At 40.2% G+C, this 17,050-nt stretch overlaps 1 protein-coding gene across 1 annotated transcript in view; it reads right to left on the bottom strand.

Annotated features, from left to right (window-relative positions):
* Window positions 1-17,050, bottom strand: part of gria3a (glutamate receptor, ionotropic, AMPA 3a) — a 65,243-nt gene that overhangs the window by 45,651 nt on the left and 2,542 nt on the right. Inside the window, 1 exon segment of the mRNA XM_068716312.1 lies at window positions 5,543-5,782. Coding sequence (XP_068572413.1) covers window positions 5,543-5,782 — 240 coding nt within the window.

The raw sequence follows: 17,050 nt of genomic DNA, 5'->3' as shown, positions 1-17,050 counted from the left end.
CATATCACCCAGACACTATTAGTAAAATGTTGGGCCACCACAAACTGCTGTCTTTGGATCTAGTCTATACTGAAGGGATGAGCACCATTCTGCCAAAAGATATTCCCTGATGGATGTTTTGATGATGGCGGTAGAGAGAGCTGTTTCAAAGGCAACAGCACACAATTCACATTTTTATACTCAAACTGTGTAGTCAGTGTATTCTCACCCCTGCATGGAAGCATCTGCATTTGTTATGTTTCTCCACCTATTTATTCAAGTTTGCTGTTTAATACGTCAACCATATACAAAAATACTGTATGAGTGGAAGAATACATGAAGGATGTTAGACAAATAGAAGACAAACAGCTCACAGAACTGAAGGTATAGAAAGCTTACTTTAAGCAAACTAGACCAGGAAGTTGTGTGAAAGGACTCATAGCAATGATCCACATGTACATTTTCTGTCCACTTTTGCCAGTTTAGCCATGAATGCATCCTAGACTGGTGCAGTATTGACTTTGTTCATGTATAATCAGCTGGTCACGTAGAGCTGCCCAGAGTACAGACTATCTGTAATGAGGCCAAGTGTTGCAACTCCCCTTTTCAAGCAAAGAATACAGATTTAAAAAGTGATGCTACTGTTTAAAGTTATGTAACGTCTTTCTGAAGGTTGCTGCAGCTACAGTAGTGTGTTCCCATCTCTGCAATGAAAGCCTGTCGGCCAATCTGTTCAATGGAGGAAATGTGTCTTAATGTTTGAAAGCAAAAATGTCCACAACAAGTGACGGAGCCATTTCCATCTCTGGAGTCTGTAACTTACAAATTATCCAAAGCCAGGAAATACAAGCATCATATTTTATAAATTCTCGATCCCTGGGCTGGAAAACGTTTGATATTCTGTATTCATAATTCATATACACAAATGTTTAGATACAATGGGCTTGACACTGCAGTGTGGAGCAGAAAGTCTACAGCTTACATGTTGTTTGATGTTGTTTTCAAGCTGCACTGCCTCTGCATGCGTGGATGAGCATGGATCAATTGGTGCCATTTTGGGCATCTGGCAGAGTGAGCGCTTGATAACAGAAGAGGTTTGGTTCATGCAGAAACACTACAGCTACCGCATCAGCTGTATCTTCTCACTGAATGCACACAGCTCTTTGAAGTTTCCATGAGTGACATCACCGCGCACACACTCACACAGCATCTAAAACTGCTTATCCAAACACACTCCATTCCCAGATGTAAATTTAAGGCAATCTGATTCCCACAGATTATCTTAAATTCATTCAACACCGAGCCAGAGAGCATTCTCAAAAACATGGAGCCAAATAAACATGCTCTCCTTAAAAAAACAAAAGAAAAGGCACTGTTCTCTTTGGAAAGTTTATTAAATTTGACACAGTTCTGTCTAACCTTGGATAATCTTATGTTTTTTAAAGTGTCAGCCTTGTGCTTTCTCATCTGCATCTCTACAGTATGTTTTTCAGAATCCTTTGAAACACATCTTACAAAAAAGTACCTTTCAGACACTAGTTAGTTATTCTGTTACATGTGTAATCCAGTTGCACTTGCCTTTGTTCTTTCTATGTTCTCTATGAGGCATAAGAGAGTCCTTGAACAGGGAGGATAACAGCTCTCTCGAAGCCAAGGAGATTGATTGATGTATCTCAATATTAGGGCCTGGGAGGAAAACAGTATTTACCCACAGACGAGGGGGTCAAGGCCTATTGATATATGTCCATCTCGAAGTGAAGGTGGAGTAAGGTGTTCACAGAGTGTAAACAGCTGCTTTGTGCCATATGGTCTCTCTCTCTCTCTCTCTCTCTCTCTCTCTCTCTCTCTCTCTCTCCCACTCTCTGTTAATGAGCCTGTGCGCCTGACTGCTGAGTGCAGCTCTTTAGCAGTGTGCAATTAATCAGACGTTTCCTTGCGGAGACGAAACCAACCAGACATTCAGCAGCAGGGCAGCGTGATTACACACCGAATGCAAATTCTCCACCATCCCCATTTTTCAGAAGGGCAGGAGGATGCAGAAAAAAGCTGCAGTTAAGGTTGTTAGATTGTAGTCCTTCATTTTAATTGCAACAAAAATAAATTTAGATCTAGTTTGCATTATGTAGAGTTCATGAATCTGGAGGACATTTACTAAAGTACAGTGCTTAAATACAATTTTGAGGTACTTGGACTTTATTTGAGTTTGTCCATTTCATGCTACTTAAGAATTCTACTCCATTAAATTTAAGATGAAAATATTATACTCTTTAATGGTCTACATTTATCTAACAGATAAAGGTCCCTAACAAATTAAGATTTCACACACAAAACATATGATAAGCTCATGCAATATGATGCATCCCTGTGTTATAGATTAAAGATCGACTATGTAGCTTCATGGGATAATTGCAAATGCTAAAACATTTCCATCTAAAGTTAGTAAACATTAGCCACGAATGTAATACTGTAATTATCAGACTTTAGGACTGCAACAACATCCACATTGCTGTGTTAATCAGAATACATAGAGGTCATCATAGAGGAGAGGACTAGGACGGAGATGCAAACTGTAATGCAATACAACAGTCTCCCATTATCAAATGGGGAACATACTGTACTTCTCTAAATATTGTCTTCATGAAACGGCAGTTCTCAAAATCACCCCCCAAGACACACATTAGAAGAAGTTATTCTGTCTGTTGATTCTTTCTGTGGAAATGTTTTTCAGATTGTATGTTTCTCAACGGCAGCGAGACTCTTTTTCTCTTGACATCAGTACAATCTTTGTTATCTTAGAGCCAGCCTGTAGAAATCATTAAAAGAACTGTAGCCAAAACACAATTCTATACACAGCATGTTTTGGTCATTCTAGTTCTGTAGCTGCTTTTAATCAACTAGGATTGGTTCATTATTAGGATTATTTTGTAAATTGGCATCATTTTGACAAGCATTATTGCACTTTAATGTTTTAATAACTGGCATGAATGGTATACTGTGGTACCCCTTGTAAAGTATTTAAGCAGTATATGCAATTTGTAGTAAACTATGTAAATAAGAAAAAACCTGGTGTGGTCCTACTTTGAGTGGCCAGCTGGTAATGCCCAGATGTTCCTCGGTTCAAGAGGTCTGTTCTGCCAGCAGCCATTAGTCTGTTTAATGAGGGCGTTTCATAGCCTGTACATCCAGGATAAATAGGTGATGATGCACTGCGGCAGATAAACACGTCTTCAATGACCCATGAGTGTGAAGGCGTAAAGTCTTTGTTGTGCTTTCTTGGATCTGCGTTGTTTCTTCAGGTTCCCCTTTAGTATGACTTAAATTTGTCAAACAATGAATTCTTCTAATGAGACATGGGCTGCATGAAACAGAAACAGACTCCCAATCTTTATGAAGTGGCTGAGAGAAAGAAACTCTACTCGTTCTTTGATCACCACTACGAATATGTCAGTTAAGGTAGTTTACATCAGTACAATACTGCTGTCAGAGGATGGCATCTCCAACATGAAAGTGAAGCTCAACCTATTTGATGGCAATGCAATTTCCAATTTGAGATACACATAAAAAATTACAGTAATATGAGACGGTTTATGCATGGCTACATTAAGTGGCATCTCTGGGCATTTTATTTTCTATTACAGTCAAAATCCTATCATACGAATACATTTTTGATGGTAGTTATGCCTTCGGGCTATATAAAACAAAAAATCCCTCTTATGGTGAGTGATGAAAGGGAAGACAGAGTCCACTTCCCCAATATAGACAGCAGGGGATCGACTGCATCATTTTAATGATTTGTCCAATTTCAAACCGACTTAAAGATGCCTTTGCTTTTGTTCTGAATAAAAGGCTCTGATTAGTGTCTTGCTATGGGACAGGCATTACACGTAGCATTGTAAAACGCCTCGACAGCCTTTTACTGTCATACTGTTCCACAAACTATCAACAGTCATTCACACAAGTGTCTCTTGAAAACTCTCTTCCTCTCCGGCCTTAAATAGAGCCCTCCTCCTATAATAAAGATTAAACTGATATTTGGATGAGCGTTGGCTATATTGCTCCAAGGCCTTGACGGGGAGGAGCAGGCTGGGACTGGCAGCCAAAATGGGATGGCTAACTAGCCTCTCAGCAAACACAAGCTGTGCAGCATTTGGGAATCCATCCTAAACTACAGTGTTTACACTACGTCACAGTCACACTGTGGAAATGGGCAGAGTATTACAGATGGTGGCCCGTCAGCCTCGACACAGCAGGTGAGAGAGGCCAAAAAAAAGTTACGAGCCCTAAGGGCCACATCAGGGAGCACTTCTGAGAAGGGTGATTGTGCCCAAGAGAGGCTATAAACAGCTTAATCATTTTATCTCAACCACGCCAGCCAGCCAATTATCAGCTTCTACAATCACCATCAAACCACCAAAACACCGAGACATATCAGCCAGCCAATGAAACCGAGGTCCCCTTCCACATTGAGAGCACTAACAACCTCTTTCGTTAATGAGGTCAAACATGGCTCTAAACATATACATCACAATTAAGAAAGTGGTGCTCTTGTCTTTGTTTGTTTAAAAGACTTTCAAGAAGCTCTTACTTTGTCTAAGACATATTTATATTTATATTAAAAAAAAAAAATGGCCAACATTTTTTTTGCAGAAATTGCAGAAAATGGCTCTGCGAGAAAGAGTTTCATGACTTAGGTTAGACACCCACCTGAACTGGAGGTATATAAAGTGAGGCGGGGAAAGTGAATAAGGAGTGTACTTGTTCTAGAAATGCACCATGTCGGTTTAAAAATACTTGGAATGTACAGTTCTGAACCGTTTGGCACATTTATCAGCAGAGACGGCACCTAGAAAATCTCTACATTTATTGAGTGATCTTAAATACAACTAACATCAGTCTTAAAAAAAACAACACACAAATGGAAGCACATCACACATATCTTTTCTGCCCAAAACAGTGTATGGTCAGCTTTCGGTCCAATCTACACAGACAAAGTGTTGTGCTGCTTCTTAACTCAGCCTCTCCAGATGCTGACCCTCAAGAGGACCACAAAGACCCAAGTCTGTAAATAGTTGGCCTACATGAGTGGAGCAGGAGGCCATTAAGCAGATGCAGAAGTTACAGTATGTTGTGTTCTGTCTTTATATAATCCAATTAGAGCTAAATGATAATCAGAGAGGATTAGAGGCTCAGGCGGCTGGAGTTGTACTATGGCGGCGGATCAGCGGCACCTGTGAATGACTCATTCCTCCTAAACGAGGAGCTATTGACTGCAGCAGGATTCAGTCACAGAGAGAGGTAATTTAGGATCATTACCGGCATAGATTAAAATGTATCAGACCATTTAGGATGAAGATTGGGGATGAGGGATTTACATATTAAAGACTGATCACATACACTGTATAATAACACCTCTGCATGGGCAGGGCTTGGCGTGCTAATTACTTTTTCTACTTTCTCTAGCAACGAGATGTTCTGCACTACTCCTCTGCCTCCAACTCAAAGCCTGTGGTGTTTCCATAGCTGTGTGTGTGTGCGTATTACTTTCCAAGACAGCCGCTCTTACCTCTGTCAGTGTCGTAAAGGTAGACAAACTTCTCCCACTTGTAATGGTCCAGCAGACTGAGAACAGCTCCTCGCAAACCGGGCCTCATCTGGATGACAAACTGCACGTCAGCATCAATAGGGAAGCTGGGAGTAATGAAGGAGGTGTGCAGCGCCCCGCAGAAGGAGGTCAATGTGTTCATGGACTTCCTGTCGTAGAAGCCGAGGATGGCGTAGACTCCTCGGGAGAACTGGGAGCAGACTGGTGACGGAGACAAAGAGCAGGCTCAGGACAGGGACCAGCACAAAGTCAATACAGAGTCATTGCTGATCATCTATTCTTTTAGTCAGGAGGGATGCCAACAGACACTGGCCTTTCAAACAAAGTTAAGGTCAAAATGTCATAACATATTGAAAGTTAAAAAAGCTGAGTCCCCTAATGGCCAATGTAAGGGTCAAAACTTTAATACAAGCTTGAGGTGTTCATGATGGCATTAATCTTTTTAGTGACGCAGCGGCGATCTGAATAATTGGGTGCCATGTGGGATGTCCGCTCCCCATGGCCATGCTCTGCTGCCCAGTGCCCTTCACTTCTCCTTGGTCTAAATGCAACTGCTTGGGTAATCAACTAGAAATAATGGGGAAATCAGTGCATTGGCCACAGCTCTTTAATGGACAAATACCATGAAACATGAGCATGCAAATGTGCAAGCGCCGGGCTGTGCTGCAGTATAAAAGATTTATAACAAGCCCTATCTGCCGCCATCTGCGGGCCTTTTGAAATGAGCTCCGGCCATCAACAATCAGTGCATCAGACACTTGGTCTTACAAGGCGTTGACCTTTTTTTCTATTTGTATGTAATACAGTATATGTATACATAGTAACACTAAACAGGACTCAATCAAGGATATGACCATTAACTGAAGGAAATGTTCGAACATTTCAAACCAGGAGTGCTGCTCTCATATTTCTGACCCTCTGTTGAAAGCAGATTCCAACACGGTTCACTGACGCTGCTAAGTATCTCCAATCCAAGTCCACCCTGTAACATACTGTATGAATTTCACTTATAGTAAAGGTACAAAACACATTCTAAAAGAGTATTCCACTCATTTAGCATTACACTCCTTGAACATTGTCAGACTAAAAAAATGGAATTACCGCCTTGTGTTAGTATGCCTCCGCAAACCAGTCAAGTCGCATATTACATCCCTCATTTTATCCAATACGACATTTGTATAAAATTGTCATAATTAGCATATAAATTCTTAAGTTTTGTGAGGTCACAGCGTCCATCGCCTTTCTAATTACCATTTTTGTCAAAACCCTGTACATTTACATTACATTACATTACGGTCATTTAGCAGACGCTTTTATCCAAAGCGACTTACAATTCAGTATCTACCTTCACACCGTAGACGCAGCATATGGGAGCAACTCACATTACCCACAATGCAACTCGATCACTGACAGTTTGGTCTGAGATTTGTGTGTTAGACAGAGATGAGGAGTGGACTACTGAGGTCTGGTAGGATCACTTCTTTCTAACTCTGTCTTTCATTTTCCAACTTGTAGTCTTCAGCCCAAACCGACGCTGCCTCAAGTAACATCACTTGCCAGAGAAGTCTTTAAACAACCTTTTATGACCTTTTTTTTAAATGAGTCTTCTTTTTGGGAAAGGAAATACATTGTCTAGGTTGAACTCGAGAGAGAATTGGTGAAATCTGACCAAACATTTATGTCTGCAAGCACAAATAAATCAATTTTACAGTTCTGTGATTTCTCCTTGTGTTAAGTTGGGGTTCAGACACACACACACACATACTTGATAGTTTGGTTCAGTCTTTCCCTCGGTCATTTTTTAATTTTTATGCATTCACAGAAATAAAGCCTGCACCTGTTTGGTGTTACTGGTAAAAGATAATGCTGTAATCTATGAAAATTATCTTCCAGGGACGGCTGCACCATTGTTTTATATCTGACGACCAATTGTTCAGCTTAATTTCAAGGACTCGATGGGCCTTTCACAAACACTTAAATAAGCCTCTCCCTTCATAACAGAAAAATGTCAGAGTGTCAGAGTGAGTTCTCTTCTATTTAGTTTTGGATTCATCGTGCTTCACAGTGGCTCTTTCCGCAGATAACATTATTTAACACAGATTTTTCAAATATTCAGGCAATGCTAAAAAAAAAAAAAAAAAAAAAAAGAATAGAGAGCAGCAATACAATTAACACTTTTTACCTGACTCAATATCATTCAACTCAATTCTCAAAATGGGAACAATAGCGTTTTGTGAAAAAGACAGCCTGTTCTGCTAAAGAACCAATGAAATCATATATCTGAGCTCATGGAGCAGTAAACACCAGTCAACTGTGGTGAATTCCCCCGATCATGGTCCGCAATGAAGATACGCATCATCTACTTTATTACAGAGGGAACGTTGAGCTATTTTTTGGCACTGCGGGCTCTGTGCATTTCTGTTCAGAATACAAACACACTTTATATGCATGATTAATATTCACCTGGAAAAAAAACACCTCTCTTTCAGTCTACTTCCATCTTATTTCCTCCATCCCCTAACACCCACATCCGCCTTTTCATTACTGTTGCTTTCTCCTGTTCACCCTCATCCATTTCTCTGCTTCTCTTCAGCTCTCGCCACCTCGTCCAACTTTAACAGGTTGATGCAGCAGCTCCAGCAGCACCAACTCTATCTCACGTCTTCCTGAAACTCGGGGCTTTGCAGCTTTGAGGGTCTCTCCCGCTGACAGCCGCAGGATCTTTTTTTGAGTCTATCATAAAACTTGCTGATGTAGGGATGAACCTGTGGTTTATGTGCACAGCAGAGCCGAGTCTACAAAGTGAATTCTTAAAGCTCTATCGCTGAGGGGAAATAGAGGCGAGCTGCTGTCCTCGCCTGAAAAAGGGAACACCGCACACAGTGAGAATATTAAACTTTATGCACACAAGAAAGTGAGAATGAGGAAAATGATAGAGGAGGACTCACACTGAGATGAGGAGGTGAGTTCTCTTGGACTGAGTCACTGGTGAGAGCCTTGAGGTTTGAGGGAATTGGATACTGCACTTGGACAAAGTGAGGACAACGACTCTACTTTTTGTGACGATTGTTGTCTCAGGGCAGTGCCTGCAGTGATACTAGAGGAGATGAGAGCAGCAAGACTTCAGTTTGTTTCCACGAGGGAAAGGAGGCCATGTTGGTCTCAGCCATATGGGAATACCTGCCTTGTCCCAGGGTCACATGATCAGTAAGAGAAGAAGACAGAGGACATGGCACAGAGATGCAGCTGCGATCCCAAAGTTACCAACATATAAAGGAGGTCACAGAGAAACTAGAAACTCAAAATACATATATTCACTATGGTGTTATTAAATTCAATCCAAAGCGAGACGTAAATTCTAACGGCTAAATTTGTTGAGACATTTCACTTGAAGCCACAATGTCAATCTCATGATGGAGCTAGAGGAGAAGTCAGTGGATTATCAAAATCATTAGAATTCATCATTTGGCAACTATTACTGTTTATTTCATGGCAATCGGGTAGTTGTTGAGATATTTCAGTCTGGACCAAATTGGTCAACTAACCGATCTTATGATGTCTTGTGCTGAATAGTTACTTAAAGACACTGAATGAATGTGAACAACACCAAAGAGGCCAAATGTTTGGACAGGATGAAGCTCACAAGCCTACAAGCCAGTAGGTTTGTAAACCCTTTTAGCTATAAATTATCCCTTACGTATGTGGAAGCGGGACAAAAATCTATTTTTAATGCCAAAAAATACCTATCTTCATTTGGATCTGTGTAGACTTTTCAATCTCAGCTGATTATTAACTTCCTACTTTAAATTAATCACAATGCCAAATTCACCGTGATAATTTATGTCACGTCACACTGGTTCTTACATCAGGTTTCCCCTGATGTTTAATGTAAGGGTTCTGTAACCTCTGCATGATTTAAAACTGTGGAAAGAAATCTGAACTGTCAATCAGCGTGATCCATTTTCCCATCATGCCACACAGATTGTCTCTAACTTAAGCCAGTTCACTAGACTACTTATTCTATTAACTTCAAAGTAATCAAGATCTTTTTCCACTTATGGTTTAAATGGGATCTCCTAATGAAACACCATTACTAGGCTGGACAGAGGATGCAAACAAATCTTGGAAATGTGCTGACAGACAGATACTCAGCAGATTCAGTGTTTTCTTGTCGAAATGAGCTGGGCAGCTATGCTTTGCTATCTTCTGAATGATAGTTTGCAAGGTCAAAACACACAACCAAGATCCCCCCTCCTTGTTATTCCAGGTAACATGCCTGGAAAAGCCTTCTTTGCATTCTGCCAGCCACTGTTTAGTGTGTCAGCTGAATAGGGTGTACAGGGATGCTGTGGGAATATCTCAGGACTGTGTCGGTGCCTGACACCTGAGCAACAACACATTATAGCGGTATAGAGGTGTTTCCAAACAGCTGTAGTCATGTTACCACCAGAGGTCATAAAGTCTACGAAGAACCAATTTTCACCCTCAGTAATTCAGTTTCTGCTTTAACAGAGGCATAGAGGGGCTAAGCCCTCCCAGCATGCACTGGGCTGCATGTAATGAAACATTGAAGATGTTGGATAAACTTATATAATCACCCCCTTTTGGTATTGTGGGTGTATGGTATTGGATTCATACATAGGAATTATGTTATATTCTGCAGATTCGTGTAGAGTCTTTGGACGGTGAGAGGCAAACCAACAGCATTTGTTTTTACAGCTCATAATGCAGGAAAACCTAAATACTTTATAACCATAAGTATATTTTATGTTTCTATCCAATGAATGCCTTAAGGGTAACTTTCCAATGCAATCGTTGTGCACAGGCATAGAAAAAAATAAAGTGCATTCTATTTATGGGCAATGTCTCAGCAGAAAGACATGAAAAGGTGAAAAGTCCTTAATTAAATTTTCATCAGTACTGATTGCAAGAATACAGCAGCCGAGGTTTTGAATTAGCATGAGTGGCTGCATGTTAAACAAAAGGATAAGATTGAAAACATACATATTTAAATTTAATTTAATTAGCTAAAAAAAAGCTTAGGGTTAATGTTGTAAGACAAAAACACAGACAACTCCCAGGCTGGACAACGCCTTGGTATCACAAGGTAGCCCCGCCCTAACGCATACCCTGCTTTATGATCTATTGTATTCTAAATTACACAATAACTAACTAAACGAACATCATGCTGAATTGACAAAGGCTTAAAACTAGCGATTGAGATCATAAATACATGTTCACAATGTTCACTGAGGTAATAAATCAAGTGAGAAATAGAGTTATTATCTTATAGACTTGCAACCAAAAGAGTCGCTCCCTGTTGGCTATTAGAAAGAAAGCAATTCTTCCGCATTGGCTTCACTTCACTCAGACACAGAGGTTGGCGCCTGTTAGCGAGCTCTACTTCCTCTTCTACTCTGTTTACCGGCGGATCACAACCTATAGTGCCAACTTCTGACCAAACAATGCTGGAGTCAAATTTATTCGCTCCAAACCAGTTGATGGAGATGCGCCTAATTCACATTTCTTTTTTACAACATTTCAAAAGATAGCATACATTTTGCTTGACAATTGAATGAAAACACGGCTACTGACAAAGAGTATAACACACAATGGACTCTAATAAAATTCACTGTGAGATGGATTTTTCATATGGATTGAATAGATTGCATTAATTGTGCTACGTAAACATGAAAATAAACATTGAAACTGGGCTTTGTGTTATCCATGTTGACCATCTTAGCTTAGCATGTTTGCAGGCTATCATTTGCTAAATAGCGCTTAACATAAAGTACAGCTGAGGCCGATGGATATATCATTAGTTTTGCAATCAAATTACTTGGCAAATCCATCCACTAGTTGTTGAGATATCTCACTCAAAACCACAAAACTGCAGCTGGCACTAGAGAAAATGTCAGAGGATCACCAAACTTCATTAAGATTCATCCTCTTGGCACTAGAAATGTCTGGACAAAATGTCATGGAAATTCTTCCAATAGATATTTCAGTCTGGAATAAAAAGTGGTGGACCGACTGACAGACTGACGTTGAGCCACTAACATGGCTGATGAAAACGAACACAAAATGCATGAAGCATGTTTCTGAAATGGCACATGAGCTTTTGAGCAGTGACTCTTCACAGCGTCTCATCTAGTTTGAGTTTAACAAGCTGCACTCATTCTACTCAAAGTCTTGTTAAGACGTGCTAGTTCAATTTCACCGTTAAAGTAAATGTTTGTTTTGAGATGAAAATCAGGTTTAAATGATCTCTGTGTTATGACATTTAAGCGTTTCATATTTGTATCCGCATTACAGTCTGCATTGTTGTGCAATTCATGCCAGCTGACCAACCACGGAGAAAGCAGAGGGCATATAGGGACTGAAGCTTGAGTAGGTGTTTCTCCCGAGGCAGTGTGGTTGCATGTTGGCTGGAGTTCCCTCTTCTTTACAGATTACAGCTTTGTGAAAGCACACATTTTCTTCCAGCAGGTTACCCCCTGCAGATATTCATTATAAACAAAGATCGGGGCAACACTGTTGGATTAGCCCTAATCTGAGGAATACAACTGGATTCAACCCACATGCTAAAAGAACATGACTGGAGGAAATCTACAGCAGCGATACACAGAGATGGCCCGTGGCTATTGGAGTCTTGTACGGAAGAATACACTTTAATATTTCACTGCACCGCAGTAAAAGCGCTTCTAACACTCCACCTACACATGTTTTGCATATACTGTACTGCAAAAGCATCATCCAAGGACCACTATTACAAGAAACAGAGGAATACAACAAACTCAATTTGAAAAGGTTGTAGTTCTGTAATACTGCAGAGGACAATGAAATGTGGATTCATGTCAAAAACACATAAAAAAAAGGGAGAAAGTGGAAAATGTTATGACTCTGTATGCAAAGTAGTTTCAAATTACTCATTACGACATCAAAATTCTTCCTTCTAGTCCATGAAATTAATTCATTTTATGGATTCAAATGAATTATAAAACACACAACTCTTAATCTTTTCAGAATTCATTAACTCTAATCACCTACTCTGGTGCTCAGTCTTTTAAAATACCGTGACACAAATGTCTCACTGTGAAGAGAAAATAGTATCAAGTACGAATAATAAACTGGTTTGAATTGTTTCCTGTAAATTTAAAACATTAAAGCACTCAACGGAATTTTACTCCTTAACATTCAACAGCTGAGGCTCATCCAACTTTTCCAAATCTTTGAAAGCGGCCCCTCTAAATTATTCGATACCCCAACGGCATCTTTGGTTGTCTTTCGCGTTATTCTGTGTAGTTCACGGCTTGTTGTCCTTGGATAATCTCAGGTAACATTTAGTGGATAACAGCAGAGCTTTCAGAGGCAGCCTCCCTGAAGGACGTTGTGTAAGACTGCAACAAACTGCTGCAGCATCACTGTAGCTTGTCAGTAGTGATCACCGTCGCTCTGTTACAGCGCTGACATGTACGCACATTCTGATGCACAGGATGAAAGACTAACTACACATCTCCAGTGGCTTGCCCCCGAACCTATTCAGTACTATTCCGCCATTTTACAGCTTCATAACCATTTGAGGGAAAACAAGAAGTACGAATATTTCCCTCGATTGCTTGTGCTGTGAGCCTGTGCGGCAAAAATACATTTAGCTTTTTGCACTTGACTGACTGATGTTTTTAGGCAACTGATATTTAAAAGCCACTGTTGTAGCTGTGGCCATTTCTTTAACATTAGTACTCCCTTGTTCAAAGAAAGCTAATGTATTCATGCTGCATGATGACCCATGAGTGTTGTGTTGCCCCACAGAAATACACCCTAAAAGCTCTTATTAAACTAAGGGTCAAAGCATGTTTTCATGTCAGTCACAGTATCGGTTAGTAAACGGCATTGCCTGCAAGTGAAATGACGCTTTAGTGAGATACAATTACTGTAAAGACGTTCTGAAAGGTTTTATGTTGTTATTATGCTCCCCAATGAGAACGCCATGACAAATCTGAGGATGTGCACTTGTCAACTTGGGGCAGCTCATCCAAACTGACAGGACTCTGGCTGCAGTGGCAGTAAGTCAGATATATTTTTATCAGTGCATCGTGAGAGAAAAGGACATGATGTCCGGTTGTCCAAATATCTAAGCGGAGGTGGTGAATACGTTTCTCATGCCGAACAAGTTTTGATCATTGCATTTAGGTGCTCATGCATCATTCATGATTTGTCGGTTTGAATGAGTTCTCAGAGTTATGATGGATCCAACGTTGTTATGTATTGTTTAGTTACATTCCCGCTCGTTTGTTTTACTACAGTAACTACAGCAAAAAATGTGTGACGCATTGCCAAATTGACATTTACTTTTAGATATTATAACTGGTGAAAATATCCTCTGAAGAGCATTTTTGTTTCTTCCAGAAACCTCACAGCTTCTGAAATGATGGCTGTGTGCGAGTTGTTGCGTTCATAAATAATTAAAGAAACAGTTAAGACATTTTGTGATGTACATTTAGCATTTGCATTTATTTCTGAGAGATCGGAGAGAAAAAGATCGATACCGCTCTTGTGTTTGTACAGCAAATATGCTCAGTTTACCACAAAGAAACGGTGAAACAGCTAGCTGAGCTAAGGTAACGCCGACCAGCAACTCTCAAGCTTATTAACATGTTATGTTTTCGCTGGTTGCCTGGCAACCTCACAGAGACAATAAGACACCAGTTATTGCGCCCAGCCAAAATAATAGTCCGGCACATAATCCCCCTGTAATATCACATCGTTTCATTTCAGCATTCTGGTTTCTATACGAATTACAGAAATAAAACACAACATTTTAATTAGTGAGGTGCTGGCAGGTGGATTTTGTTACCTTTGGAGCTGTTTTTCTCTGTTTTCAGTCTTAATGCTGGCTGCAGCTTCACATTTAGCATTTGAAACTGGTATCAATCTTCTCATCTCACTCTTGGCAAGAAAGCAAATATGCATAATTCACAACATATCTTTTCTATCCTATTCCTTTAAATAACATATTGAATTCTACAGTATTAGAGCTCACAATCCAGCATCCACAGCCAACTTTAAACAATGTGACTTTCACACCAAACAAACACGATTCTTTCCTTTTCTTTGTTACTAAAAACACATCTAATCTTGGAGTAGTTTATACTACACATTCAAAGTTTGCCGATGTGTGTTGCTGCTCCTCTATCCCCTGCCTGCGCCGTTTCTATGCCAACAACAAGGCAAGGAATAATGGGATGGTTTTAGCTCATACCATCAGTGTGGTAAGCATACTTTTTCACATGCCAAATTTGCATACAAGCACTGCAAAAAAACTAAAATGTCCTTATTTGGACACATCTTATGAGTCAATGTATTCACCATAGTCTTAATAATGCAAAAGAAGAAGAAGTAGAAGAAGAGGAGGAGGAGGAGGAGGAGGAGGAGGAGGAGGAGATCTGGCTGCATAAACTGGTCTATGCTGCATTAGTAGGACTGTCCGTTGCCTACACAGTGAAGTGCTCTAACATTAGCCTCTGTCTGAGCATCATCACACTGGTTGAGTCACAGCAGAGGGAGGATAGGTGGCTATAACAAACGCTCTAATGAGAAACACACTGTCACATTGACATTTTATCGAATTAAAAGTTCATCTCTGGAAGAATGCTGGTCTGAACAGATTCATGCTGCTGCAGAGAATTGAAGGAGGAAAGGTCTTTAAAAAGGCATGATTTGGCTTTTTAAGTAGTGTTTTTTTATATCGCGTAGATCTTACATGGCAACATCTACTGTAACTAAATATGTGCACAGAAATTAAAGCTTGAGACATTTTGATTTATTCACAAGCATTTTACATTTGTGGACAGTTAATCAGTGTAATAAAAATAGATACTTGATTATACATTAAATAAATGCTTTGGGGGGAAAAAATGTGAGATGATCTGTTTCCGCTGTCTGCTCTGTCAGCATATCCAAAAAACTATAATCCCACACGCACTTGGTTTCACCTCTCCCTCACTGTCCAGCCGGCCGTCTCTTCCTGCCCTGACCTCGGTCTTAATGGATATAACCTTCCCATTTCTGCAGTTATGCACACAATCCGTCCTGGCCTGGGGCAAGGTGTCACATCAATACATCCTGCAGCTTCCCTCCAGCCAGACACAAATTGGTGAGATAATAAACACAACGGCACAGTGAAGTTCTCTTTGTCTGCATCAACTCAATCAAGTGGCAATGAAATAGTTTGCTGCAAAGTATTATTGGCTGTTGACAGGTTTGTTTGTTTTTATGCAGGCATCAAACTGGAGATTCAGTGACTCTGGCCCGGGGAAGTTGGAGAACAGCCATAAATTAGTAGAGAGATAGAGAAAATGAAAGCTTGGTGAGAATTGATTTTTCAATACTGGAGAACAAACTGGAGCCACGCACACACACGCACACACACACGCACGCGCGCGCGCACACACACACACACACACACACACACACACACACACACACACACACACACACAGTGCTGCTGGACTATAGCCTTCCACCTATTGATCCACACTGCCAATAACACAGTCATTTGCCATCAGGGATTTGTAACAATCATTACATACTGACCCAGCTGGAGGACAGCGGTGTTGTCCTGCTTTATTTCATTCCGGGGCCGCACAAGAAACGCAACAAAGGAGCTCTGAGCAAAAAGTAATTCCTATTATCTACACAATATACAAAATTTGAAGTTTTGTAGACAGTCCCCTTTTAACACTTGCTCATCTAAAAATCTATTAATAAAAAAAAAATTTAACAATGTGAGCTGTGGGAAAGCACAGCAATGACTAACCTGTCATTCTTGCCAGAATAGAAATGTGTCAAATCATAATCATCACATTAATTTGCTACATCAACACCTGCCAGGCAAGCAGGGCATTATGCAATTCAGACTAAAATAAGAATAATGGAGTTTGGTGCATTTTTCAAGCAATGTCTTAGTCACAAGCTGGCCCAGCTGGTCTACATAATGAGCTGCTCGCTGGTCTTTCTCAACTGGGAAGCATCTAGCTTAGCTTGCATCAGCTTATCTTGCCAAAATGAATTCTACCGATTATCTTGTTTTTATTCTTATCCTTTACAAAAAAAAACTTTAAGCTTCTTTGGTAAACAATGGATTCAGGTTTACTCAAAAAGAATCCTGGCTATGACCTGAATCTTTAATAAGTGCCTGAACCAAAAATATACATTAATTGCTATATTAATTAAACAGGCCTCTTTTTTCCCCAGGTTAACTGTACAGGGCACCACGTGGTGCAGGAAAACATATTTTTAGTTCCATTCAATACCTTGTATACTAATAGCAGAAGATAAGACAATATTAAAAGCATTATCCTCTAGTTTAAATACAGAGGAGCAAAGACAAACTCATCTTTAACCTGCGGTTAAAGATGAGTTTGTCTTCTTTAACCATGGGTTAAATATGACTGGAGGGAAAACAGC

The sequence above is a fragment of the Cebidichthys violaceus genome, unplaced genomic scaffold (assembly GCF_023349555.1).
Source record: "Cebidichthys violaceus isolate CVI_PGR_0920_01 unplaced genomic scaffold, fCebVio1.0.p SCAF_20, whole genome shotgun sequence".
NCBI lineage: Eukaryota > Metazoa > Chordata > Actinopteri > Perciformes > Stichaeidae > Cebidichthys > Cebidichthys violaceus.
Note: the sequence above shows the minus strand (reverse complement) of the source record. Positions and strands in the feature narration are given on the sequence as shown.